The following is a 24,877-nucleotide window of genomic DNA, read 5'->3' as shown; positions in this document are numbered from 1 at the left end:
GTGGCTGGAATGCCGCAATCACTGGGGCATTAGATCGGGTGGCTCCGAAACGCCCTCTCCCCCTGAACAGGGCTCGGACTGCACCATGGTTCAATCCGCGGTTACGAGCTCTGAAACAGGAGGTGAGACGGCTAGAGCGCCGGTGGCGGAAGTCTCGCTCCAAAGACTATCAGACACGGGCTAGAGCTATATCTTCAGCCTATCACGTGGCGGTGAAGGCAGCAAAAAAGGAATATTATGCTGCCTCCATCGCGTCTGCAGAGTGCTGCCCCAGGAGGCTGTTCCAAGTGGTCCGGAGCCTGGTCGGTCCTGTGGCTCCGGAACCACTGGAGCATTCTAAGGCCTCCTGTGAGGCTTTGGCAAGGCACTTTGCAGATAAAATTGATCAGATTAGGTGTGTTACTCTGCACGCTGTGGATACAGTTAGTGAGCAAGAGGCGGCCTGTGGCAAACCGGTTTTGTGGGATCGGTTCCAGCTTCTTCCTCCTGATGAAGTGGACAAGGTGCTTTCATCTGTAAGGCCAACCACCTGCTTACTTGATCCTTGCCCATCTTGGCTCATTATGAGCTGCAGAGAGAGACTGGGTGAGGGGATCAAGGCGGTGGTGAATGCCTCCCTTGAGGAGGGAGTGATGCCATCAGCCCTCAAGGAGGCAGTGATAAGACCGCTCTTAAAGAAGCCCTCCTTGGATCCTCAAGTTCTGAACAACTTTCGCCCAGTCTCAAATCTGCCATTTTTGGGCAAGGTGATTGAGCGGGTGGTGGCGGTGCAGTTGAAGGCACACTTGGAAGAAACTGATTATCTAGACCCATTTCAGTCGGGCTTCAGGCCTGGGCATGGGACAGAAACGGCCTTGGTCGCCTTGGTGGATGATATGAGGAGGGCTCTGGATAGGGGTGAATGCTCCTTCCTTGTTCTCCTCGACCTCTCAGCGGCTTTTGATACCGTTGACCACGGTATCCTCCTGGACCGCCTGGAGGGGTTGGGCATTGGAAACACTGTATTGCGGTGGTTCCGGTCCTTCCTCTCTGGCAGGTACCAGAGGGTAGCACTGGGAGAGGAGGTTTCAGACCCGTGGCCACTTACTTGTGGGGTGCCACAGGGTTCCATCCTCTCCCCGATGCTATTTAACATCTATGTGAAGCCACTGGGGGCTATCATCAGGAGGTTTGGGGTGCAGTGTCATCAATATGCGGATGACACTCAGCTCTACCTCTCATTCAAATCTTCACCAAGGTTGGCCGTAGAATCCCTGTCCAAATGTCTGGAGACGGTGAGTGGCTGGATGGGGAGGAATAAGCTGAAGCTCAACCCTGACAAGACCGAGGTACTTTTGGTGGGAGACAAGAGGAGGCTGGGGGATGTTGACCTGGTGTTGAATGGGGTACAGCTACCCTTGAAAGACCAGGTCCGCAACCTGGGGGTCATTTTGGACTCCCAGCTGTCCATGGAGGCTCAGGTGTCAGCTGTGAGCCGGACAGCGCTGTATCAACTCCATCTGATACGGCGGCTGCGCCCCTACCTTCCCGACCATCTGCTCCCATCGGTAGTACATGCCCTGGTCTCCTCTCGTTTAGACTACTGTAATGCGCTCTACGTGGGGTTACCCTTGAAGACGGTTCGGAAACTGCAGCTGGTACAGAACGCGGCGGCTCGCCTGATTAAAGGCAGCCGCCGGCGAGATCACATCACTCCAGTGCTGAAGGAGTTGCACTGGTTACCAGTTGTTTTCCGGGCCAAATTCAAGGTGTTGGTTTTGACCTTTAAAACCCTATATGGTTCCGGCCCAGCCTATCTTAAGGAGCGCCTCCAGCAACACCAGACAGGCCGCTTAACAAGATCAGCCTCGGATGGCCTTCTCTCTGTCCCATCAGCCAGGACAGCTAGACTGGTGGGGACGAGGGAGAGGGCCTTCTCTGTGGTGGCCCCCACTCTGTGGAACTCCCTCCCTAGGGAACTCTGTCATGCCCCCTCTTTAATGAGCTTCCGTCGTGCATTAAAAACGTGGTTGTTCAGGCAGGCATTTGGGGTGGGTTAGGGTATTTTTTAAAAAAAAAAATTATGGTAAAATTTTATTGTTTTAAATTGTTTATGGTGGGTTGTACATCGCCCAGAGTGGCTGGGTGACCAGTCAGATGGGCGATTAATAAATTTAATAAATAAATAAATAATAATAAATAAAAGCACCCTCCCGCCCATGTTCCCCAGCAACTGGTGTACTGGAGGTACTGGAGGTAGCACATAGCCATCAGGACTAGTAGCCATCGATAGCCCTCTCCTCCAGGAATTTGTCCAGTCCCCTTTTAAAGCCATCCGAATTGGCAGCTTCGCTACATCTTGTGTTAGTGAATTGCATAGTTTAACTCTGCGCTGTGTGAAGAAGCCCTTCCTTTTATCTGTCCTGGATCTCTCACCAACCAGATTCATGGGATGACGCCATTGTGTTCTAGTGTTTTGAGAGAGGGCAAAAAATGTCTCCCTATCTACTTTCTCCACACCAGGCATTTTTGGCTTCCTTGAATGCTTATTGGTGGCTTCTCTGCTTGATGGTCACATCAGTAATGGTGGATGTATTTCCTTGAAGGATAGCTTCCTCACGGAGCTAGTAGCCATTGATGGCCTCCTTCTCCATGAACTTGTCCAGTCCCCTTTTAAAGCCATCCAAGTTGGTGGCCATCACCACGTCTTGTGGAAGTGAGTTCCCACTCTAGTTAACGTTGGGCACAGATCAACAGGAAGTTCTCTGCTGCAAGCGCCGTTGAATTATTGCGCCCCCATAGCTCAGATCTGCCTGCCTTCCACTCTGCTGCCCTTGAAGATGCCCAGGATCTGCCCCATGAAGCAGTGGCAACTACTCGCCCCTCTGCGTTCCTGCATCTCCTCTGCAGGATGATCATCCTTTGGGTCGTAGTGAATGTCTAGCAGTAGGCAGCGCCAGCCCTGGGGAGCAGCCACGCAGAATGCTTTTCCACAGGCACAGCCTCTTCGCATCCATGGGAACTGAGCATTCTGTTATGCACCCAGGGTCCATCAGCTTTTATTGGGACTTGGGCCTGGAGCTTTCCCTTCGATCACGCCCTCTTTTTGGTTTGAATTTGGTGTATTTCAGGAGGTACCTCCTGTTGAGCCTTTAAAAGGCAAAGTCAGGATGCAGTTGTTTGCCCAATTAAGGGTGTGATCCTATGCATGTTTAGACAGGAAAAGGTCCTCCAGTTGGCTGGGGAATGCTGGGAGTTGTAGGACGTTTTTCTGACGAAACATGCATAAGATGGCACCCTGAGTGTGTCATTTTGACTTCTGCTCCGACATGTAACTTGCTGAGGTGGGGATTTTTCTTTTCCTTGCAGCTATTTTTGCTGGAAGAGATGAGAGAACGGAAGTACGATGGCTACGCACGGGCAATCCAGAAGGCATGGCGGAAATACTTGGCCAGGAAGAAATACGTACAAATGAGAGAAGAAGGTATTTCTGGACTGTGAATATTGGGGTAGCTCAGCGCTAACAAACCTTCCTGATGATGCAGTGCAGTGACTGGAGTGTTGGACTGGGACTTGGGAGACCTGAGCTCACTTCCCCACTCAGCCTTGTAGCTCACTGGGTGACTTCGGGGCCAGTCATTGTCTCTCAGCCTAACCTACCTCACTGGGTTGTTGTGAAGGTAAAATGGAGAGGAGGAGGATTATATATGTTGCCTTGGGCTCCTTGGAGGAAAAGTCAGGATATAAATGCTAGAGATGGATTATAGTTTTTCAAAGAGCTGAAAACAACTGTGGCTCAAGTGTGTGTGTGTGTGTGCACACCACTGTTCAGTGTCAGGCCTCCAGAGGTTGGTCTCTTGGTAAATAGCTTGTATTATGTAAATCACCACCAGATCAACAGCTCTTCAGGTTACAGACTTAACCAATATCCAGCAACACAGAGCTAAGTTCTCTAGTCAGCTTTGCACAATACTAATTAGACCGCAAGAAGTTCTCTTTGTCGAATGCTAGGACACCGCAACAAAACTGGTGCCTGCCAGCAGCAGGAAACCAGCGTGGCTGTTCCAGGGAGGGTCTTCCCCTGGGGTCCCCTTCTGAGTGGCCAACCTGTTAGATCGCCTCACTTCCCAAAGTTGCTCCTCCTCACCTGACACGTCTGATTCTTGGGTCCATCACTCCCAACTCCTCCCCCACCATAAGATCTGGCATTCCCACTTGGGTGGAGAATGACCCATCCTGGCTTTGATCCAACAGATAGCCGGCATCTGGAAAGACTCCTCTCTGCCACTGTCTCTCCGCAATGTCTCCTGTGGCCTTGGTAGCTCCCTCACCCCTTTGCCCTCTTCCTCCTCTGACTCTGTTCCCACACCTTCTCTGGGTGCTTCTGCAGAGATGTAGGGCCCAGTCCTTACAGCAACTTAGGAAGGGATGTCTCTCTTAAACCACTCTCTGCTCTCTTAGAAACCCATACATGTCTCTGGCCTTAGTACATTAAGATAGTGCTGCTTTCTAAGGAAATACTGGCCCCCCACAGCAAGCAGAGGTGGTGGCATCATGATGTCTGTCAACTTTGGTCCCTCTGCCCAGTATTGCTTCCTCTGATGGGTGGTGGCTTTCCAAGTGAGAGACGCCTTTCCTGCTACCTGATCCTTTTGGCTACAATCATGTATCCTGCAAAACCTCTCTTAGGAACGGGATGTGGCCTTATACAAGGCCAGATTATTGGTCCATCTAGTCTGGTATTGTCCGCTCTGTCTGGCAGCAAAGACCCTCCATGGTCTCAAGAAAAGATCTTGAGGGGGAAGCCATAGCTCAGTGGCAGAGCCCCTGGTTTGCATGCAAAAGGTCCCCAGTTCAGTCCCCAGCAGCGTCTCCAGGTAGGTCTGGGAAAGAAACCTGCCTGAAGCCCTGGAGAGCTGCTGCTGCCAGGCAGTGTCAAGAATTTCAGGCTAGGTGGACCGATAGCCTGACTCGGTATCAAGCAGCTTCCTATGTTCCTCTATTTTCCATCACCTGCTACCTGGGACTCTTTTTTAAACTGAAGGTGCTCCCAGGGATAGCACCTGTGGCCTGCGCATGGGAAGCAGGGGCTCCAACCTGCAGCTGTGGCCCTCCCTTAAGCAGCTCGCCCTCTCAAGAGCATGCCCTAGAACGCGGGGTCCCGACACGGCACCCACGGGCACCTAAAAGATATGTATTTCTATTGTTTTTTATTCCCCATTTTTATATGTATACATGGATTTGTATGAAATGCATACAACTTTCTAGCAATTGTACATGGGCTGCAACAAAAGTGGATCAGATCTCCAAATATCCATTTAAAGGTGATGTCCATATTCCACCCATTCAAATACCGAAAGTGTTGTAAGGTCCTCATAGAATCATAGAATAGTAGGGTTGGAAGGGGCCACAAGACCATCGAGTCCAACCCCCTGCTCAATGCAGGAATCCAAGTCAGAGCATCCCTGACAGGTGGCTGTCCAGCCTTGTCTTGAATGCCTCCGGTGTGGGAGAGCCCACTCCCTCCCTAGGCAATTGGTTCCATTGTCGTATTGCTCTGACAGTCAGGAAGTTTCTCCTGATGTTCAGCCGGAATCTGGCTTTCTGTCACTTGAGCCCATTATTCCTCAGTCCATTGCATTATAACAGGGGAGTGTTTATCCTTCCAATGTTGTAGTATTCTTTTGGCTGTCAAAATGGTGCAGATAATCAATTTATGCTGGTCCTTTGTTAATTTCCATGAAGCAAGTAAATAATTTAAAAGAGCACGTAGATCAGCAAATATTAAAGACTGTTCCAGTACATAGTTATTCTCTGTAATAACCCCCCCCCCCCCAAGAAACAACTACTGGACTTTGCCAAAACATATGTTTAAAAGAAGCATTAGCTGTATTGCACCTCCAGCAGTTAGGTGAGGTAGGCAATCCCTTATTAAAAAGAGATTTCGCAGCATCCAATAGACATGACACAAACGTTTTTGCTGAATAAGATGCAGCCTAAGATCCATGGACGTGACAGGTAGATGCTCAAGCGACAACCCACTGATTAGGCATTTTGTGGCAGTGCCCTCAGCAGTATCTCAAATTCCCAAATACGCCCACGAGTCCAAAAAGGTTGGAGACCCCTGGCCTAGAAGTTGACAATTCTCCTCCAGAAAAGCTGAATTCTGCAAGTGGTATAATTGTGCTAATTTACATAATTAATTCTGCTTTTACTAGTAATGGGGGAGACAAGGAACTGTGCAGAGCACTGAAGGTCTGCCCCTTATTGAGCCCTTTCTCTGGTTTTGAGAATCCAGCAGATTTGAGAATCTTCTTTGGTTTTGAGAATCCAGTTTCCTACATGCCTTCAAGCATATCTTCATAACCTTAAGGACTAGAAACTTCCTCTTTAATCAAAACATGAAAGCTGAGATTCTCCAGAAGTGGAGTTCTGCATTCTCTAACCCATTCTGCAGTCAGAATACTATTGCATTTATGTATTTAAGTATTTATGTATGTATTTGTTTGTTTGTTATTAAATTTGTTAAGCACCTCATAAAATAAATTTCTGTAGGCATTTGACAATAATGATGAAAATACAAATAAAATCACAATAAAATCAACAATATAAAACAAATAAATGTGGCAACACAGCATAAAATACAATATCACATTGTAGGGATTAGGATAATAACATGCAAGGACTAAGATAATAAAACACAAAAATGCAAAAATATTTTACAGTACTTTAAGGGTGCATATCATGTGCATATTTTGACAGAAAAAACTCCCAACAACTCCCAGCATTTCCCAGCCAGCCATGGGAAGTTGTAGGACTTTTTTCTGTCTAAACATTCATGGGAGTGCACCCTAAAAGACTTCAGGTTTTTTTTAAAGCCTGGGATAACAGGTAAGTCTTAATCTGGTGCCAGAAAGAAAGCAGTTTGAGTGCCAGGTGACCTACCCCTGGGAGAGCATTCCAGAACCACGGGGCCGCTACCAAAAAAGCCCTCTCTCTTGTTGCCACCATCCAAGCCTTGGAATGAGGGGGCACTTGAAGGAGGACTGCTGTGCACTTTAGGTACAAGAGAACTAAAAAAAGCCCCAGAAGCGAACAGAATCAAAGAAATGGAAATCACATAAAAGGTTAGGGAACAGGGACTCTAATGCCTTGATATTAATTACATTTTTATCCTGCCCCTTTTCCAAGGAGCTCAGGGTAACATACATTCCTCCTCCTCCTCACAACAACCCTGTGAGGTAGGTTACTCTGAGAGATGGTAACTGACCTAAAGAAGGTAACTGACCACTGACCTGAGAAGGGATTCAAACTGGTGTCTCTCCAAATTTAGTCTGACATATCCTAACCACTGCACCACACGGACCCTCTCTGGAAGTAGGCCCATATTCATGGTATGGTCCTAGCATGAGGAATGTACCATTTCAGTTCCGCAGTGCGAGGGTGTTTAGCCCTTTCGCAAGTTGTAAATTAAATGACCTTTGAAGAGGCAGCATCTTTCTGCTTTTCAGACTTGCAAAACTCCCTTTTTATAGCGGGGTGGTGGTAAGTAGCGCTTTCTCCCCATTTCAAAAGCTTCCGATCTGCTACTGAACAAGAAGGAGAGGAGGCGAAACAGCATCAACCGGAACTTTGTGGGGGACTACATAGGCATGGAGGACCATCCGGAGCTGCGGCAGTTTGTAGGCAAGCGGGAAAAGGTCGATTTTGCTGATACCGTCACCAAGTACGACAGGAGGTTTAAGGTACAACTGTGGGCAGGATCTTTGGGCCTGGGTCCTGCTCGCCCCCCCTTGCCCCGTGGCAGGGCTGCTCCGTTCAGCGGCGGGGCGGGCCGGCTCGGTGTCTGCCCCGGGGCCCTCAGCTAGCAGCTGCTGTTTGTGGTGGACAGCCCAGCCACGTTCCCTTCAGATCTCACCCATCCACGACGATGTACGAAAACGTGGCGGCCAGAACTGGAGTGCTGGTAGCCAGCCTGAGCAGCAGCACACGCGTCCAAGGGAACAGCGATGGGTGGAGGGGAGAAGGAGGAGCGGAGGGCTGGTGGGAGGGGCTCAGCATGGCTGATGTTGCTTGCAAACCAAGGCCCGCGGGAGGGGGAGGCCCCGTGGCTCGCCAAATACCACATTGGTGGACTTCCACAGCTAGATGGGACCTGGACAGTCAGCCTCACGTGGCTGCGTGCAGGGCGGTCAGCCTCGCCGTGGGGCAACATGTGGGGTGCTGCTACGGGCTGCAGGGTGGTGTGCAGATGGATCTGAATGTAAGAGGCACGATCCATTGGCGAGCCCTATCGAAATGAACAGGAGCTGCGCAAGACCTTGGTAGGGCTCTTTGGAAGCTCATTTTGATGAGGCTTGTGCAGCAGAACTTCCCCATGGATTGTGCCCTGTGTGTGTGTGGGGGGGGGTGCATGCACGCGCCATATTGGATTTCCCTCCTGTTGGCATCAGAATATCTTGGGCTGAATCCATCACACCCAGGCGTATCCTTATCTTCTTCCAGATGATAGGACATGGACCGTACGGCGAACATATTGGGGTGGTTGTGCTCCCTTCCTTTTGGGAGCTCAGACACCAGTATCCACAGGCCTTTTCTTATTTCAGGGCATCAAACGAGACCTCATTCTCTCTCCAAAGTGCGTGTACCTGATTGGGCGTGAAAAGGTAAAGCAGGGCCCAGAGAAAGGCCTAGTGAAGGAGGTGCTCAAGCGACGGATCGAGGTGGAAAGGATCCTCTCCGTTTCTCTAAGGTCAGTGCTGCCTCTGTTCACAGGAAAAGCCTGGAGGGTCATGGGAGACAGGCGGCTACGCTGAGAGGGACGGGCCTGTGGGCAGCAGCGGCCATTGAGGTGCTGCACTCTGGCCTCCTGAAATAAAGCCCAGGGTCGTGAGGGCTTTTCTGTGTATAGGCCATAGAACTGACACATTTCATGGCGGAACGTGATTCGTCCAACTCATCCTTAACAGAGGTCCACAACTGTGGCCCTATAATACCAAGGATAGATTGATTTAAGTCTTGCATGGTCTATTTTGTGACAGCTGTTTTGAATTTTGTAGGCTTCCGGGAGGCATCTGGTTGACCCATGTGGGAAGCAGGGCTGGAAAGGGCCTGCTTTGATCCAGCCTAGCAAGGCTGCTCTTACAGTTTTTATGAAGGATTAGCTCAGCCTTCCCCAACCTGCTCCTGCCAAATGTGTTGGACCACAACTTCCATGATTTCCAGCCAGCAGGACCATTGATACATTGGCACACATCTGGAGGGCACCAGGTTGGGGAAGGATGGATTAGATACATTCATGGTTGACAGGTGTAGTTGTTGTTTATAAGCATTAGCCATAATAGGTCAGTGGAGCCTCCTTGTTAAGGGGCAAGATACCTTTTGAGTGCTGAGGTGTGGAAGCAGACAAGAGGCATGTCCTGCTCGTGTGCTTCCTGGAGGCAGTGCTGGGCCACCATAGGAAAGGGGGGGTATCAGCAGTCTTGAGGGAACCAGAGGACAGAAGGCAAAGAAAAATAGCCCCAAACTGCCCAATGAGGACTGAGCATGCTCATTGGGCATGGAATGATGTCTGTCTGTCTGTCTAAAGAGAAAAACATAGGAAAAGAGCAGGGAGCGGGTAATGGATTAGAGTATGCTGGAAGAAGGCATGGCTGGCTGGCTGGCTGGAACCCTGAACAGGAGCACCTTGCACTGCAACATTTTGTTGTAAAACAAAAGTTCTACAATTCATATTATATTAGAATTATATTTACATTCTATAGAACTCCCTTAATATAAAATGTAGAACTTTGCTGCTGTTTTTTTAAACTCTCAAAACATACCCAGAATTTTATTTAGACTTCTGCCCAGTGAAAGACATGTGTTGAATGTCTTGTGTCGCACCGTTACTTCCACAGCACGATGCAGGATGACCTCTTTGTCTTACATGAGCAAGAATACGACAGTCTCCTTGAGTCGGTCTTCAAGACGGAGTTCCTCAGCCTTTTGACGAAGCGCTATGAGGAGAAAACACAAAGGAGGCTACCTCTGAAGTTCAGCAATACGTGAGTGGGTGGGCTTAAAAGCAGCCAGGTTCCTTCTCTCTTTCTGGCTTCCGGTTGCTGTAGGGCCGGCTCGACCATACACATGAGTGGCCCCCATGGTAACTTGGGGGGCAGCCCGGTCGTTAGGGGCTCCAGCAGAGCCGTGGGTGAGCTGGCTGAAGGGTGGGCCCCGGGCACGTCAGTCTCGTGGAGCTGCCTCCCCCCACCTGCTGCTCTCCAGATGCTTGGGACTATGACTTCCAGGATTCCTGAGCGTTAGTCATGCTGGCTGGGGCTGATGGGAGTTGTAGTCCAAAATATCTGGCAGGCACCAGGTTAGGGGAGGCTGCTGGGGTTCAGCTCTGTGCTCAGCTGGGCTGCACCGCTTGTACCTTGTGGGGGAGACCCGTGTCACAGCGACAGTGGAGGTCCGGGGGAGGGAGGGGCAGCTGCCAGCTGAGCTTTGAGGGGGGCAGAGGATGTGAGCAGGGCCTTCCTCACAGCAGGCCAGAACAGCCTTCCAGCCCCTCCTTGGGTCCAGTTCCTTCACAGTGGTGAGCAGGCTGCTGAGGGAGAGGGAGCGTGGCTGCAAGTGTGGCTTCATTTGGCCGTAAGCACAGAAGAATGCTTCTTGTCAGACTTCAGCCGAGAGGCCTGTTTTCTGGAGTGGGGGGGTCCCGCTTGGGCCCAGGAGATGGAGGGCTGACCCTCTTCCCCCTGCATGGCGCAGTTTGCGTGGGTGTCTCTCCTTAGAGCTCGTTTTCCCATTAAGCTAAGCAAACGAGGGCCCTGGGGCCCTGGTGCCATGGGAAGGAGAGGAAAAGGGAAGCCGCGGCCTGCTCCTTGCACTCGCTTCCCCATGGCAGATCCCAGTCTGACCACGGTCGTTTTCCAGAAGCGCTGTGAAGGGTGCTGTGTTCCACAGCTGGGGTTACAGAAGAATGGGGGTTATTTCCCTTTGTGGTATGATGTGAACAAACAGTAGCCCGGCTCTGTAAAGAGAGAAGATTAACTCCGATGCAAAACCCACCATCCAGGAATGTTTGTGGCTGTTTTGTTTTAAAGGCAAGTCACTTCCCAGCTTGTGTGGGAGTCTCAAAAAATGAATGCATTTTGCTGGTGTCATTTCCTGGGTATTCTTAAATCCACAGAACAAAACAGAGGGAGCTTTAATTAACAATCATGCGTGGGAGGGGAGAGACCATGCAGAGCTGTTTTTAACTTGACGTAAGACTCTCTGTGCCTCAGTCACGTTTGCTGTGTCTGCACCCAGTCTTCTGCCACACACATGGGATGTGCGGATGGGCAGGCTCATGACCCCAAACACCAGCGGATGGGCCCCAGGAGCCCTGCTTGGGACAGCTGCGTTCTTGCGCAGCGCCCGTTCATTTCAGCAGGACTTCGTTTGCCCGCAGCCTGTGCATCTTCTAAATGTCGCATCCCCAGCCCTGAGGCTCCAGGAAAACTGAACAAGGACAGAGATCCAGCTTGCATGTGTGATGGCCCAGGAGTCAGCCAGCATGATGCCTCTCACCAGCTCTCCCGCTTCTGCTTTGCGAAACAGCCCAAGTTGTTCACAGTGATGTCCAAACCTGGCACTCTGAGTTGTTGGGGGAGAAGCAATCCAGAGTTTTTAGCCACAGTTTGTTGTTGGGTTAAAACTCTGGGTCAATTCTCACCCAACCATCTAGAGTTCCGGGTTCGGATGTTATGGCAAGCAACCCAGAAACAGGGCAATCCTGGGCTGTTTAGCAAAGTGGAAATGAAGTGGGAGTGGGCGGGAGGCAGCAGGCTTGCTCACCCCCACCCGTCATGGCGAACATGGTTTCAACAAACCATGGGAGTCGAGATGTGTGGGCTGGGCCAGAGATCCTTCAGCGTCTCAGCTCCAGTCCGAAGATGCAAGATCCGGTCTCTGGTCCTCTCCTTGGGGACGGTGGTCCTTTGGGAGAATTCCAGCTTGCTCCCTATGTTAGGGAGTTGCGTCGGCCCCCGAGGCGTGTGGGTGACGTCCCGCGCATCCCACTAACTACATTTTCTGCTCACGTTGTACCAGGCTTGAAGTGAAGTTGAAGAAAGAGACCTGGGGGCCCTGGAAGACCGGTGGGTCTCGCCAGGTGCAGTTCGGCCTGGGCCAGGGAGACGTGGCTCTTCTCAAGCCCAGTAATAAAGTGCTGCAGGTCAGCATCGGGCCTGGGCTCCCAAAGAACTCCCGTACGTATGAAGCTCTCCGAGGCTGCGGGGGGAGGGATGGCAGCCAGAGCCTGCGCGGCCGTTGGCAGCTGGAGTGAATCCTCTGTGTTGCGTTGCAGGCCCCACCAGGAGGAACGAGACCCAAAGCAGAGGCCATGCCAGCCGGACACAGGGCCACACCTACCCCATGAGGGCTGCTCCCCCTCCCCCCGGTGAGTGGTGGCATTTTGGGGTGGCTCTTAGAATGTATGTCTTGGCGACGGGTGCTCCGGGACGGTCCAAACCTGGTGTCCATCGTGGATCACCTGAACAGACTTTGGGATTCCCCATTGATGGTCTTTTGGTATCTTGTGAAGACATTTCCGGGGGGGTGGGGGGGAGCCTTTGGGTCTGTCAAGCTTAGATTGTTTTAATTGACTCCCTGAGAATGAGGTTTATCTATTAACTATCTTAACTATGAGGTTTATCTATTAACTTTTTAACTTGGTGTGTGTGTGTGTGTGTGTGTGTGTGTGAGTGTGAACATACCAAGAGCCCTGTGGATTAGACCAAAGGCTTACTTGGCACAGCATCCTGTTTCCCTCAGTGGCCAACCAGATACAGGACCACCCAGAGGGTGTGTGGGGCCTGGGCACGTGTAATTTAGGGGCCCTGCTGCTGCCCCCTGCAAGGCAGGCCCATGGACACGTGAAGAAGCCTGGGGACCATCAGTGAGAATTTTAGCCTGCAGCTCTTCCTTGCCCTGGGCACAAGCGGGCTTTTCCTGTGGCAAGGACAGCTTGGGGGAGAGAGTTCGCTTTAAACAAACCAGGACGGGTTGCTTCGCTGTGGCTGCGGTTCTTCAAGTGATCACCTGTGCATTCTCACATAGGGGCTTGCGCCTGTGCAGAGCCCTCAGCACCTGCTAGAGATGTTTAGGCAGGGAGGCCCCCCCAGCGCCACCGCGCAGTGTCAAGGGATGCGGCTCCTGCCTTCCCGCTCAGTTTCCGAAGATTGCCGCAGCGGCCCCAAACCGTGGCTATGCAAGTGAACACCTGTGGGAGAGGTGGGCAGAGGAGTGGGGGGCGGGGATTGTGCGAATGCACAGGTGACCACCCGAAGAACCACCGTTACAGGTATGCAACTGTCCTTTTCCTTTGTGGTCTCCATGCATCACGCCTATGGGTGAAAGAGCAAGCTGACCTGAGGGGGTGGGGCAGGTGGTCCCACTAATCAAGATGGTAACACTGCCCATCTGAGGTTGGCATCAGCCTTCTCCTGTGTCTCGAGGCAGTGCAATTTGGCCAACGTGTATGGCTGTGACCAAGTGGCAGCCCTCACGTGGATGCCACCGAAGATGCCGTTGCCCTGGTCAAGTGTGCCCCCACCCCCTGGGGCACGGGAGTTGAGCTAGGGCATCGCACAATGGGACAGTCCCGGACACCCACACAGAGAGTCCCTGGCGGGACACTGGGCGGCCCTTGATGCAGAAAGAAGCTGCTCTGGGAAGCAGGATGCTCAATTAGAGGGACCTGTATTGGTCTGATCCAGCTGGGCTGCTCTTATCTTATGAAGGGAGGGAAACTATTCAAGCACCAAGCTGGGAAATGAAGAGGGGGAAGTATGGAAGAAGGCACGCCCCCCAGACCGGGGGTGTGGTGTCCCTTGGGCTCACATCTCCAATTCCTTCCAGGTCTCCACCAGAACGGGGTGATAAAAATCCCGCAGCAGACGCAGCACCCTCAAGGCCCAGTGAGCCAGCGAGCCAGTCAGAGGAGCCTGTACACAACGATGGCGTGCCCGCCCTTGCCACAGGTCTCTGGCGGATCGGGCAGGGTTTCCCAGCAGCCAGACAGCCTGGACTTCCTCAGAGTGCCGGACCAGGGTGCTGCTGGGTAAGCACTGTGCGACGGCCACTCCGCAGGCATCCTGCGTACTTGAGTGGTTCGCTGGTGTGTTTGAAGGGCCGCTGGCTGTCAGTGGGTGGATGGCTGGGCCTTGAGCCTCTCCCGCTTCCATCTGGATCAAGTGGCGCTGGAGCCAGCAAAGCTCAGGGTGACACTTGGGTGAGCTACAGCAGAGAGCCAGTGGCCAGGCCAGCGCCACTTTCTGTGGAGCTCTTCTGAAGGGCTGCTTCTGCGAGGCTGGCACCTTGGAGTCAGGGAATCAGAGGGTAGCAGGGTTGGAAGGGGCCTGCAAGACCACCAAGTCCAACCCCCTGCTCAATGCAGGAATCCAAACCAGAGCATCCCTGACAGGTGGCTGTCCAGCCTCGTCTTGAATGCCCCCAGGGTGGGAGAGCCCACCGCCTCCCCACGTCATCGGTTCCACGGTCGTATTGCTCTGACCGTCAGGACGTTTTTCCCGAGGTTCAGCTGGAACCCGGCTCCCTGTCACTTGAGCCCCTTCTTCCGTGTCCTGCACTCTGGGAGGATCAAGAAGAGATGCTGGCCTTCCTTGAGGCAGGCTGGTCTTGATCCATAGAAGGGTATGTCTCTTTCCTAGCTCCTTGGATCTGCCTGGGCAGCAACAGAACCTCATTGCATATGCGTTTCAAGGCTGATATGAGGAGTCTGGCCCATACCAGCATTCCATCCCATGTTGCTGTCAGTCTTTTTCGCAGCAAAGCATAGGAAGCCGCCGGACACCAAGTCAGAGCCTGGCTCCCTCTGCATTCAGCACCGCCTGTGCTGACAGGGCAGCAGCCCTCTAGGGTTTCAAGCAGGGGCCTTTCCCAGTCCTGTCTGGCAGTGCTAAGGGTTGAATTGGGGGCCTTTTGCAAGCAAAGCAGTGTTCTGCCACCAAGCCACAGCCGCTCCACAAGAGCAACATGAACGTGTAAATGCCTTGTATAGATCCAGGCCATTGATCCGTCTAGCATCATGTTTTCTACTCATCTGACTGCCTACAATGCCCCAAGATTTTTCTCATTGCCTGCTACCCAACATCCTTTTTCAAACCGGAGGCGTTGGGATTGCACCTTCTGCTCTGCCACTAAGCTACGGCCTTCCCCCCTGTACACATATGTTTTAGTCCTTGGTTTTTCTTCACTCAGAGGGAAATACTTGCATTTTACAGAACTGAGTTGCAGTTAGCGCTACATTTGATTTGTGGTACCTGATAGAGGTTCATCTTGGCTCAGAAGCTGTTTATGGATTACAGTGAAACTTAAATTGGTTCTGCAGTCAACAGGCAGAAAAGGTGCACCCAAAATCAGTGGGCCAGGCCTTTTTGTCTCAGTGATGTCAGTTCTAAATATGAGTAAGTGTACTAAAAGAAAGAGGGAGCCATTTTAAATTAAGTATATGTTCTGATTAACAGGGGTTTTATTTGATTTAGGTTGCAATCCTATGCATGTTTAGACAGAAAACAGTCCTACAACTCCCAGCATGCCCTTGGAGTTGTAGGACTTTTTTCTGCCTAAACATGCATAGGATTGCACCCTTAAACTACAATATGCTGGTATTTTTTGTAGTTCCTAAAAATGTAGGGAGCGCAAGTGCTGTCTCCTGGGAATGCACGGTTACGCAGTGGGGCGCTTCACCTTGTAAGAGGGCCTGCAGTGCCACCTGCTGGTGTTCAGGGCGACTTTTGACTTGCACGGTTTCTGATGGAGTGCCACCTGCTGGAGCAGCTTCTCCAACCTGGGTCCCTCCAGATGTTTTTGACTGCAAATCCCATCATCTCTCATCATTGGCTGTGCTGGCTTGGACTGGTGGGAGTTGTAGTCCAAAACGTCTGGAGGAGACCAAGGTTGAGGAAGGTTGCATTGAAGCTTCTCATTCACAGATACATATTTAAGAAATTATTATTTGAGATATATCCCACTTTTTTTAACAAAAAGTACACAAACATATAAAAAGAGACCTGCTGTGTTAGAGCAAAGAGTCACTTAGGTTGCAATCCTATACCCGCTTACGTCGTTGTTGTTGTTGTTGTTGTTCAGTCGTTAAGTTGTGTCCGACTCTTCGTGACCCCACAGACCATAGCACGCCAGGCCTTCCTGTCCTCCGCTCTCTCCCGGAGCGTGCTCAGGTTCATATTCATTGCCTGCAATCCTATACCCATCCTTACATGAGTGGGATTGCACGATTAGTCGAGCATCCCGTTTCTGGCAGTGCCCATCCAGATGCCTCAGGGAAGCCCACCAGCAGGCCTTGAGGGCAGAAGCCCTCCTTAGGACCTGGTACTCCAAGGTGTGCTGCCTCTGAACCATTTAGCTATTGTGGCTAGTAGCTGTTGGTGGAGAAATCCTTTTTTTGAAAAAATCTTTCTGAGCTTCTGGCCATCTTCATCGCATCTTGTGGCAGGGAGTACCATAAGCAGATTATGCAGGGCATGCAGACGTTCTGATCATTTTGTCTCCTGGAGCAAATGGAGTTATAATTGCTAGAGCAGAGCTTTCCAAACTGTGCTGCGACACATTAGTGTGTCGGCAGCAGTGTGTAGGTGTGTCGTGCGAAATGCAGAAAATTGTGCGGAAGGGCACCGCAGAGCTCCCTTACTCGCATTTGCTTCCCTTGGCCCCTCCCCTGGAACTTCCTAAAGCAGCTAATGTTAAAGCATCTAAGGCTTAGCAGCTTTAACATTAGCTGCTTTAGGATCATGTGGCGTCTTGACGTAGGACGCACGTGACTGGCGGTGTTGGAGCAGTACGGCAAGGGAGAGGCGCAGGGCGAAGAGAGGGGAGGGGAGGCGCCGCCCTGGGAGCAGAGCTTGGCCAATGCCGGTGCAGAGAAGTGGCAGTGGCCACCAGCCCTGCGAGATTTCGAGCGCGCCCTTCGCGGACTTCTGCACTGCGCTCCTGTGCGGCCAGGCCAGAGTAGCACGCGGGTGGAAATGCCGCCTGGGACTGGGACTGCACCAAGCTGGCCGTCCGCCATCTTGGCCAGTCGGAACGGAGCTCAGTGGAGGCCAGAAGCCTCGGAATCAGCGTGCTCCCAGTCACCCGGGCGAGCGCAGCTGCAGGCTGTCCCCCAGTCAACGCACCTGCTGCTGGCTGAAGGGAGGCCACCCTCCCAAACCCAGTGTGGCAAACAGCAAGCCACCCACCACGTGGCACTTATGATTTGATTTCTGTCATTTATTTTTATTTTTACTCTGCTGTAATTGTGGATTAACCACCCACTGGCAGTGTACCACCGGAGAGTGCTGGAACTGGACTCTGGACATAGGCATTGCAAATATTTACAGCAATATAGCCTTGTAGTGAGACATATATATTTACACCATTTTTGCTGGACTTTTGCTTCTCTACTTCATGTGTTTTTGCAGCTGAACTCCTACCTGGGCCTGTGTGTCCTAATATGTATTGTAAATATAGTTAATTTTGTTTATTTTTCACATTTTCTTGTACATATTTACATACTGTTACTCATAAATGACAACAATGTATGTTATTATCCTACAAATCATATATTTTTAAAAATATAAATGAAAGGTTTTCATGAGATATGTTCTATCCCCATACATTTCGTTATTACAATTTATGTATGTGTCCGTATCCCTTATAACGGGTTAGTTTAACCTCCGGTTTGCTAGTAAAACTGAATTACCGTGTCACAAAATGATGCATGTCTAAAAAGTGTGTCACCAACATGAAAAGTTTGGAAAGCTCTGTGCTAGAGAGTTGTTATCTAAATCCAATGTGCTGCAGAGTAACTTTGATCCTCCGCCATTTACTTTATATCTTGTCACTGGCAACTTGAAGAGACAATCCATATAGAATCATAGAATAGTAGGGTTGGAAGGGGCCTACAAGACCATCGAGTCCAACCCCTTGCTCAATGCAGGAATCCAAGTCAGAGCATCCCTGACAGATGGCTGTCCAGCCTCGTCTTGAACGCCTCCAGTGTGGGAGAGCCCACCACCTCCCTAGGTAGTTGGTTCCATTGTCATGTTGCCCTAACAGTCTGGACGTTTTTCCTGATGTTCAGCCGGAATCTGGCTTCCTGTAACTCGAGCCCCTTGTTCCGTGTCCTGCACTCTGGGATGATCGAGAAGAGATACTGGCCTTCCTCTCTGTGACAGCCTTGCAAGTACTTGAAGAGCGCTATCCTGTCTCCCCTCAGTCTTCTCTTCTGAAGGCGAAACATGCCCAGTTCTTTCAGTCTCTCCTCATAGGGCTTTGTTTCCAGTCCCCTGATCATCTTCGTTGCCCTCCTCTGAACCCTCTCCAGTTTGTCTGCATCCTTCTTAAAGTGTGGTGCCCAGAACTGGACACAGTACTCCAGATGAGGCCTAACCAGTGCTGACTAGAGAGGAACTAGCACTTCACATGATTTGAAGTAGACCTGCAAGGCCCCCAAATCTCCCATACTCATCTTGAGAAAGATAAGCTGTGGTTCAGCAGGCTGGGCATCTTGATCCCTTTTTTCATGGGCTCTCACTTCAAAGTACATGTAGGCCTGCCCATGAAATTCAAAGGTTGTCCCACTGTGAAGCAGCTGCCTCAGGTGGTGGATCTTGGACAGATGGAGGGATCCAACCCATGGGACATCGTCTACCAGGAAACTGCCTTGCAGAAGCCTAAATCAGACACCCAGTGGGAGAGCCTTGAATTTTAGAAAACAAAATTAAAACTGAGCTTGGTGGGGAAAAGAAACCGTGTTTAGCCCCATCATAACTATAACAGCAATAACAGAAATGGCAAAATGTTTGAATGCACTTTGGAATACTAGGATAACTTTACACATATTTCAGCTGTCCTTACAATACCGTAAAGTAGGTTATCCTCATCCTGCATTACAGATGGGTGATGGAGAGATGTTGGCTTCCAAAGGCTTGCTGAGATGAAATTTGAGTGTAGGCCTCTGTGGCTCACATGCTGTGGCTCACATTCCAGCTGAACATCAGGAAAAACTTCCTGACTGTTAGGGCAACACGACAATGGAACCAATTACCTGGGGAGGTGGTGGGCTCTCCCACGCTGGAGGCATTCAAGAGGAGGCTGCACAGCCATCTGTCAGGGATGCTCTGACTTGGATTCCTGCACTGAGCAGGGGGTTGGACTCGATGGCCTTGTAGGCCCCTTCCAACCCTACTAGTCTTATGATTCTGTGAGTCCACAGCAGCTGCCCTCTTTTGTTCTTTTGTACTGTATAGTGTGCATGTGGTATAGGGTCTCACACATATCACGGATGATCATTTTCTCTAATAAAGGTCACATGAAATTCTAGGAGGCTTTCTTGTTCTAACTGCCCAGGCGTAGTGGAGAATGAAGTGTGGCCACGGAGCCTAATCGCTTTTCCGTGTCTCTCCGCAGCGCTCGCAGGCAAACTACGAGCCGACCTCCGCCTGCTGGAGGCAGACCCAAGCCTCAGCCCAAACCAAAGCCTCAGGTCCCCCAGTGCAGGGCGCTGTATGCCTACGATGCTCAGGATACGGATGAACTCAGCTTTAACGCCAACGACCTAATTGACATCGTCAAAGAAGGTAAGGGGTCTCCTCCTCCTTACGCTTTGTACTTTCTCCTGGTCAAGTGCCAATAAAAAATATACTTTATAACTTGCCTTTCTGACTTTTAAAAGACCCCAGAGTGGCTACAAAATCAGTAAAAAATTACAGTAGTGCAAAACAAGGAGTAACAGCAACAAACCCAGACATTTTTCGCTCTCTCTCAAAACACTAGAACCCAGTGGGATCATCCCATGAAGCTGATGGGTGGGAGATTCAGGACAGAGCAAAGGAAGGGCTTCTTCACACAGCGCAGAGCTAAATGATGGAATTCGCTACCACAAGGTGGAGTGATGGCCACCAGTTTGGATGGCTTTAAAAGGGGGTTAGACAAATTCATGGAGGGGAAGGCTATCAATGGCTACTAGTCCCAATGGCTATGTGCCACCTCCAGTACCAGAGGCAGTGAGCCTATGTACAGCAGTTGCTGGGGAACATGGGTGGGAGGGTGCTGTTGTGCTCATGCCCTGCTTGTGCATTCCTGGCCAGCAGCTGGTTGGCCACTGTGTGAACAGAATGCTGGACTAGATGGACCCTTGGTCTGATCCAGCAGGGCTCTTCTTATGTTCTTAAAAAAACCCAGTCATTATCGTCCCAGGGGCACACCAAAACCCTTTCCAAAAAAGCTGGGTCTCAACAGCATGGGGGAAGGCCATCAATGACAGGACCAGGTGAGCCTCTTTCAGGTGGACATTCCACAGTTGTGAGGATGTGATGGAAAAGGCCCTCTCCTGCCTACCCACCCACCCCATCTCAGAGCGTGAAGGAAGGAAACGTGGAGAAGATCTCTGATGTTGAGCTTAGCGATTGGATGTGTACATATGACAGGAGAAGCAAGATATGTTTGTTTCTTCAGCTGACAGGTTTAGGCTCCTCCCCATAGTCTTCCTGGGCCATGTCAAGATGGCCTTACCCTTGCGCATGGACACATGCCCGTGGCAGCCTAGACAGGGCTGGGGCAATGCTTCCCCCCACCCCCCACTCTCCCCATAGCAGGGCTGGGGAACCTCTTTCAGCTGGGAACCAAATTCAGTTTAGGGGAAGCTCTCAGAGGCCGCCATGTTCCAGTGGTGGTCCAAAGCAAAAGGAATGGGGCCAGAATACTAAAAGCATCAGCCTATTGTAGCTCAAAGTGCTTCCTCCCAGTAGCGAACCCTTCGGAGAGGCATTTTAGCCTTTTAGAAAGGGGAAAACCTGCACAAAAGCTTGCCTCCATTCCTGGCCTGTTTGGGCATTCTTAGCCATCTTGGGCTTGGTGTAGCACGAAGCTGCCCCTTCATGGTTTGTTTACTGGGCCAAGTGAATGGACTGCACGCACCAGCACACTGCTCTTTCGCATCGTGGTTTATTAAGCCAGGATCCCTTGCTTGGTGCGATGTCCAAAGGCACTCAGTCTTTCACAACTTTGCCATTTGATATATTTGGTAAGTTTAGCGATTAGAACTACTTGCTAGATCATCTGTAACCATTCATTGTTCACTGGAGGTTTAGAATCATGCCACTTTTGCTACAAATCCACTTTACTTGCACCAAATCTGCATTTGGCTTTAAAACATTCCCAGCAGTTATCATTACTGTTTTTATAACTCTTTGCAAAATAATGGGGTATCAGATACCGACATAGTAAGATCTTACAGTGACAATAACAACTTTTATTGCACTTAAGTTAAACAAAGAGACTACGGCCAGTTGGGATCACGGATTCCATTCCACTGCTCTTCCCACAGGACAAATGCCAGCTCTCTGCTCCAACCGTTGCTTATAAGAATCACTTCTTGTTTTCCAAACTGACTAAGATTCTTGCCTTGAAGTTTCCGTAGTGAGAAGTTTGGGGAGCTGGTGTGCTGGGCCATCCACAGGCTTACATCCTGCTGTCTTTCTTTCCAGATCCCTCGGGCTGGTGGACAGGCAGGTTAAGAGGGAAACAAGGACTCTTTCCAAACAATTATGTGACCAAAGTGTAGTCCCGCAGGCTGACAGGCCCTTGTCGAGCACAAAGTGCATTGGAGACGCTTTCCAACCATCGTGATCTACTTGTAAAGCTACGGCTAGTTCTTTGCAGAGTCTATAATCCACGGCCGTCACTTCGTCAGTGAAGTTAAAAGGTGGAAGATGGGCACAAGAGTATCTCTGCTTATTCTCCAAGAAGCCAAAGCCTCAGATGCCACCCAAGATCTCAAACGAAGGAATTATTTATTTTATTTAACGCTTTTTTCGCATGAAGGATGAGGAGCGTGATTAAATTACATTCCATTCGTTTCTTAAAATTCCGGAAACAGCAAGGTGCTTTGTGAGGACTTCGGAAGAGTTACACTGTTTTTCAGGTGCCTTCAGTTGCTCTGGTGACTCTCTCCTAAATTATATAACACAGTAATGGCATTATATGCACATTTCCTCTGTTGGTGACTCCGCAGAGGAGCACAGTAATAAGTTAAGTTATGCTGCTACCTGCCTTAGAAATGTAGGTTTTTAACATTTTATTTCTTTTGGAATCTTGTCATTTTCTCCCCCCACGCCCCCACCCCAACGATATATTTTAAAGACATCACAGCAATCTTGCCCAGATTTGCTTGTGCGCTATTGGGATTCCAAAAAGACACTGCAACCAAAGGAAGAGACAGTATTGTATGCTGTAAATGGTTCACGTTGATTAGTTAATGTGGCTGGTCCATGTTGATTTTTTATTATTGCTGCATCTCTTGGGGAGGGCATCTCTCGGCCTCACCTCTCTCCCACTCCCTCCGACGAAACTGTAAACTAAAATAAGATCACAGAGCAATATACTTTCAAAAATCAAATAAGAGGTAAACCTGTCTGAATGTACACAGCAGTAATCCACTGTACTTATCCATAAAGGTGGCTTGATTAGCATTTTGGGGCCAGGTACTTCTGTGTATGCACTATAAGGGATGAAGTCAGTGTTAAGAAAGCTTCAGTTAAGTTAAGCTCAGCTCCCCCCCCCCCCAATCAGGGGAGCTGTTGCTGACCCACTGCATGTCCTCAGTTTATCTGTTCTCTTCTCAACCACCATCAATAAAAACATAGGAACTACTACACACTCACGTGGGGCTTTGTTTAAGGTCGCTAATGCTGCCCTTGGAGTAAACCAAGGATAAGTGGACATGTAATTGGAGACAGCGTTTCACAAGAGGGATAAGACGCGTTTCTTGGAGTGGTGCAGCACACGTTTCACATGCAAGAGATCCCAGATTCCGTCTCAGGCACCTCCAGTTAAATACAAAAAAAGATTTCTGTAGCAAAAGCCAGCAAGACCCTCTCTCACTCGGCCTGAGACCCCAGTCAGAATGGACACAGCTGGGATGGGTGGACAAACAGCCTGACCTGGAATAAGGCCTCTTCCTTTGTCCTTGTGCCTCTTCCTTTATCAACACTGCGGTCTGTCCAGGTCAGTGTTCTGGTTCTAACACCAGCCGGGCAGATGAGTGGATAAAAATTGGTTTAAAAAAACCAAAGACTGATTTTTTAAAAAAAAGTTTTAAAGCATCTTTCTAAATATAAACCACTTTTAAATGAAATTTGAGTTCAATACAAGCTAGACTTGTGTTCTTTTAAAACCAAATCCATGCTGCTTTAACACAGAGATAAAGTCTGCTTCCTGGTGTAGTTTTGGGCTGTAGGGGGAGCCCTAAAGGCGCCCCTCCCCCAGCTCATGGACCAAGTTTGGACTCTATAGACCAGGCGTGGGGAACATGTGGTCCATCTCCTATGAGCCTTAGCCCACATAGCCAGTTGTAAAGGTTGATGGGACTTGCAGTCCAGGAACATCTGGAGGGCTACGCATTCCCCGTCCCTGCTACAGCGCCCAGTCTGGGATTTCAAGTCAGATGTAGCGTGGTTTGGTGCTACAAGATGAGCCTGAAGAAAGCCTTGACTTGTATGCCATCGTCTACTTTAATTAGTTCATTTCTCATTTGTGGTGGCAACCATAGTTGCCAGTACCTCTGAATGAATAAACTATATATTTAAATAGTTTGTTTCCCCCGTGGAGGGTTGCTTATAATGATTTTTTAAAGCAATTCAGAACCACCACACAACTACTAATATAAACAGCAAGGTAAAAACAAATGAAACGAGCCACAAAAATCAAACAACGAAAGGCCTGGTGCAACGCGAGGGTCATTACTTTGCCATGCTGCAAAGTAAAGTGCTGCCCTTTATTTGGATTCCAAAGAGTAGTTTTGTATTTTGGAGGTCAGACCCCCACCTCTGCCTTGCTCTTAGGTTCTTGGGTCTAGTTACTTTTCTGTTAGTCTCACCATTTGCCTGCTGGGAAATGAATGCTTTGTGACTGGCCAGGCCCACCATGGCAGCCATTTTATGAATGAGCAAGCCTGCCCATGGCAGCCATTATGTGAGAGTGCCCATGACACTCAAAATTCCAAATGTGCCCACTGACCCAAAAAGGTTAGGGACCCCTGCTCTAAGGAGAGAACACAGGTTGCTTTATACTGTTATTCTCCCCCCGCCCCCCCATGCCTCCCAAAGTCTTCTTATCCATCTGTCATTTTCTCTCCTATCACACTTAACTTGTACTGTATCCCCAACTGCCAGTTTATTTCATCCCACCCTCCTTCTTCTTTTACATTCACTTCAGCCTATAACAGCTTCTTCTCTTACCTCCTTCCTCTTTATTCTGTTTTGTAAAATAATAATAACAAAAAGTATTAGCCTTGCTCTCCCACCAACTTGCTGCTACACTTGCCTATGCGGTATGCACATTGCAGCCATGGCACAGGGCAGTCAAGCAGAGGCGCTGGCCAGCCGGCAGCACTGAGACACCTCCCCCCCGCCTCACCAAGAAGGCTGGCCGAGGCCCACCAGCGAGTCCAGGCCGTTTGAGAAACACTGCATGAAGGGATTCTTGCCTTCCCTCCTCCTCCGAAACGCGAGGGCTGATGAACAGCAAGTGCTGCCTGCATGCTATGCTTTTCAAAGATGTTAAAACCGTGTATACTAGATGGCATTTTTTTATTTGTATACATCAAGAGGTGGACAATATATTATATATTGCATAATTCTGCTTCTGCCCATGAGGAAAGGCTCTGGAGATTTGGCCCGTCCATCTCACCAAACACTCAGGCTCTTGCCCTCCCAGGCCATAAGGAGTGGAGCCCCAACACACAGTCTTGCCCCGCATACTTGAAAGAGCGTGATATTCTGAAATACAGCACACACTGCAGCAAGCTGTCTAGGCAGAAGCACGGTTGCTTAGGGGACAGATATGC

At 50.0% G+C, this 24,877-nt stretch overlaps 1 protein-coding gene across 4 annotated transcripts in view; it reads left to right on the top strand.

Annotated features, from left to right (window-relative positions):
* The window catches only part of MYO1E (myosin IE), a 109,442-nt gene extending 87,032 nt beyond the window's left edge, over positions 1-22,410 (top strand). For all 4 annotated transcript variants that reach the window (XM_084816629.1, XM_084816631.1, XM_084816627.1 and 1 more), the window contains 9 exons: positions 3,349-3,463; positions 7,555-7,724; positions 8,586-8,731; positions 9,879-10,025; positions 12,061-12,218; positions 12,317-12,409; positions 13,870-14,071; positions 19,441-19,610; positions 21,519-22,410. In XM_084816629.1, the coding sequence (XP_084672755.1) occupies positions 3,349-3,463; positions 7,555-7,724; positions 8,586-8,731; positions 9,879-10,025; positions 12,061-12,218; positions 12,317-12,409; positions 13,870-14,071; positions 19,441-19,610; positions 21,519-21,595 (1,278 nt within the window). In that variant the 3' untranslated portion in view covers positions 21,596-22,410. The remainder of the gene's footprint in view (positions 1-3,348; positions 3,464-7,554; positions 7,725-8,585; positions 8,732-9,878; positions 10,026-12,060; positions 12,219-12,316; positions 12,410-13,869; positions 14,072-19,440; positions 19,611-21,518) is intronic.
* The last annotated feature ends 2,467 nt before the right edge of the window (positions 22,411-24,877 follow it).

Source organism: Heloderma suspectum, chromosome 11 (assembly GCF_057233095.1).
Source record: "Heloderma suspectum isolate Gila_16-S chromosome 11, 16-S_ref, whole genome shotgun sequence".
Classification (NCBI taxonomy): Eukaryota; Metazoa; Chordata; class Lepidosauria; order Squamata; family Helodermatidae; genus Heloderma; species Heloderma suspectum.
The sequence above is the reverse complement of the archived record's forward strand: the minus strand, read 5'-3'. Positions and strand labels throughout refer to the sequence as shown.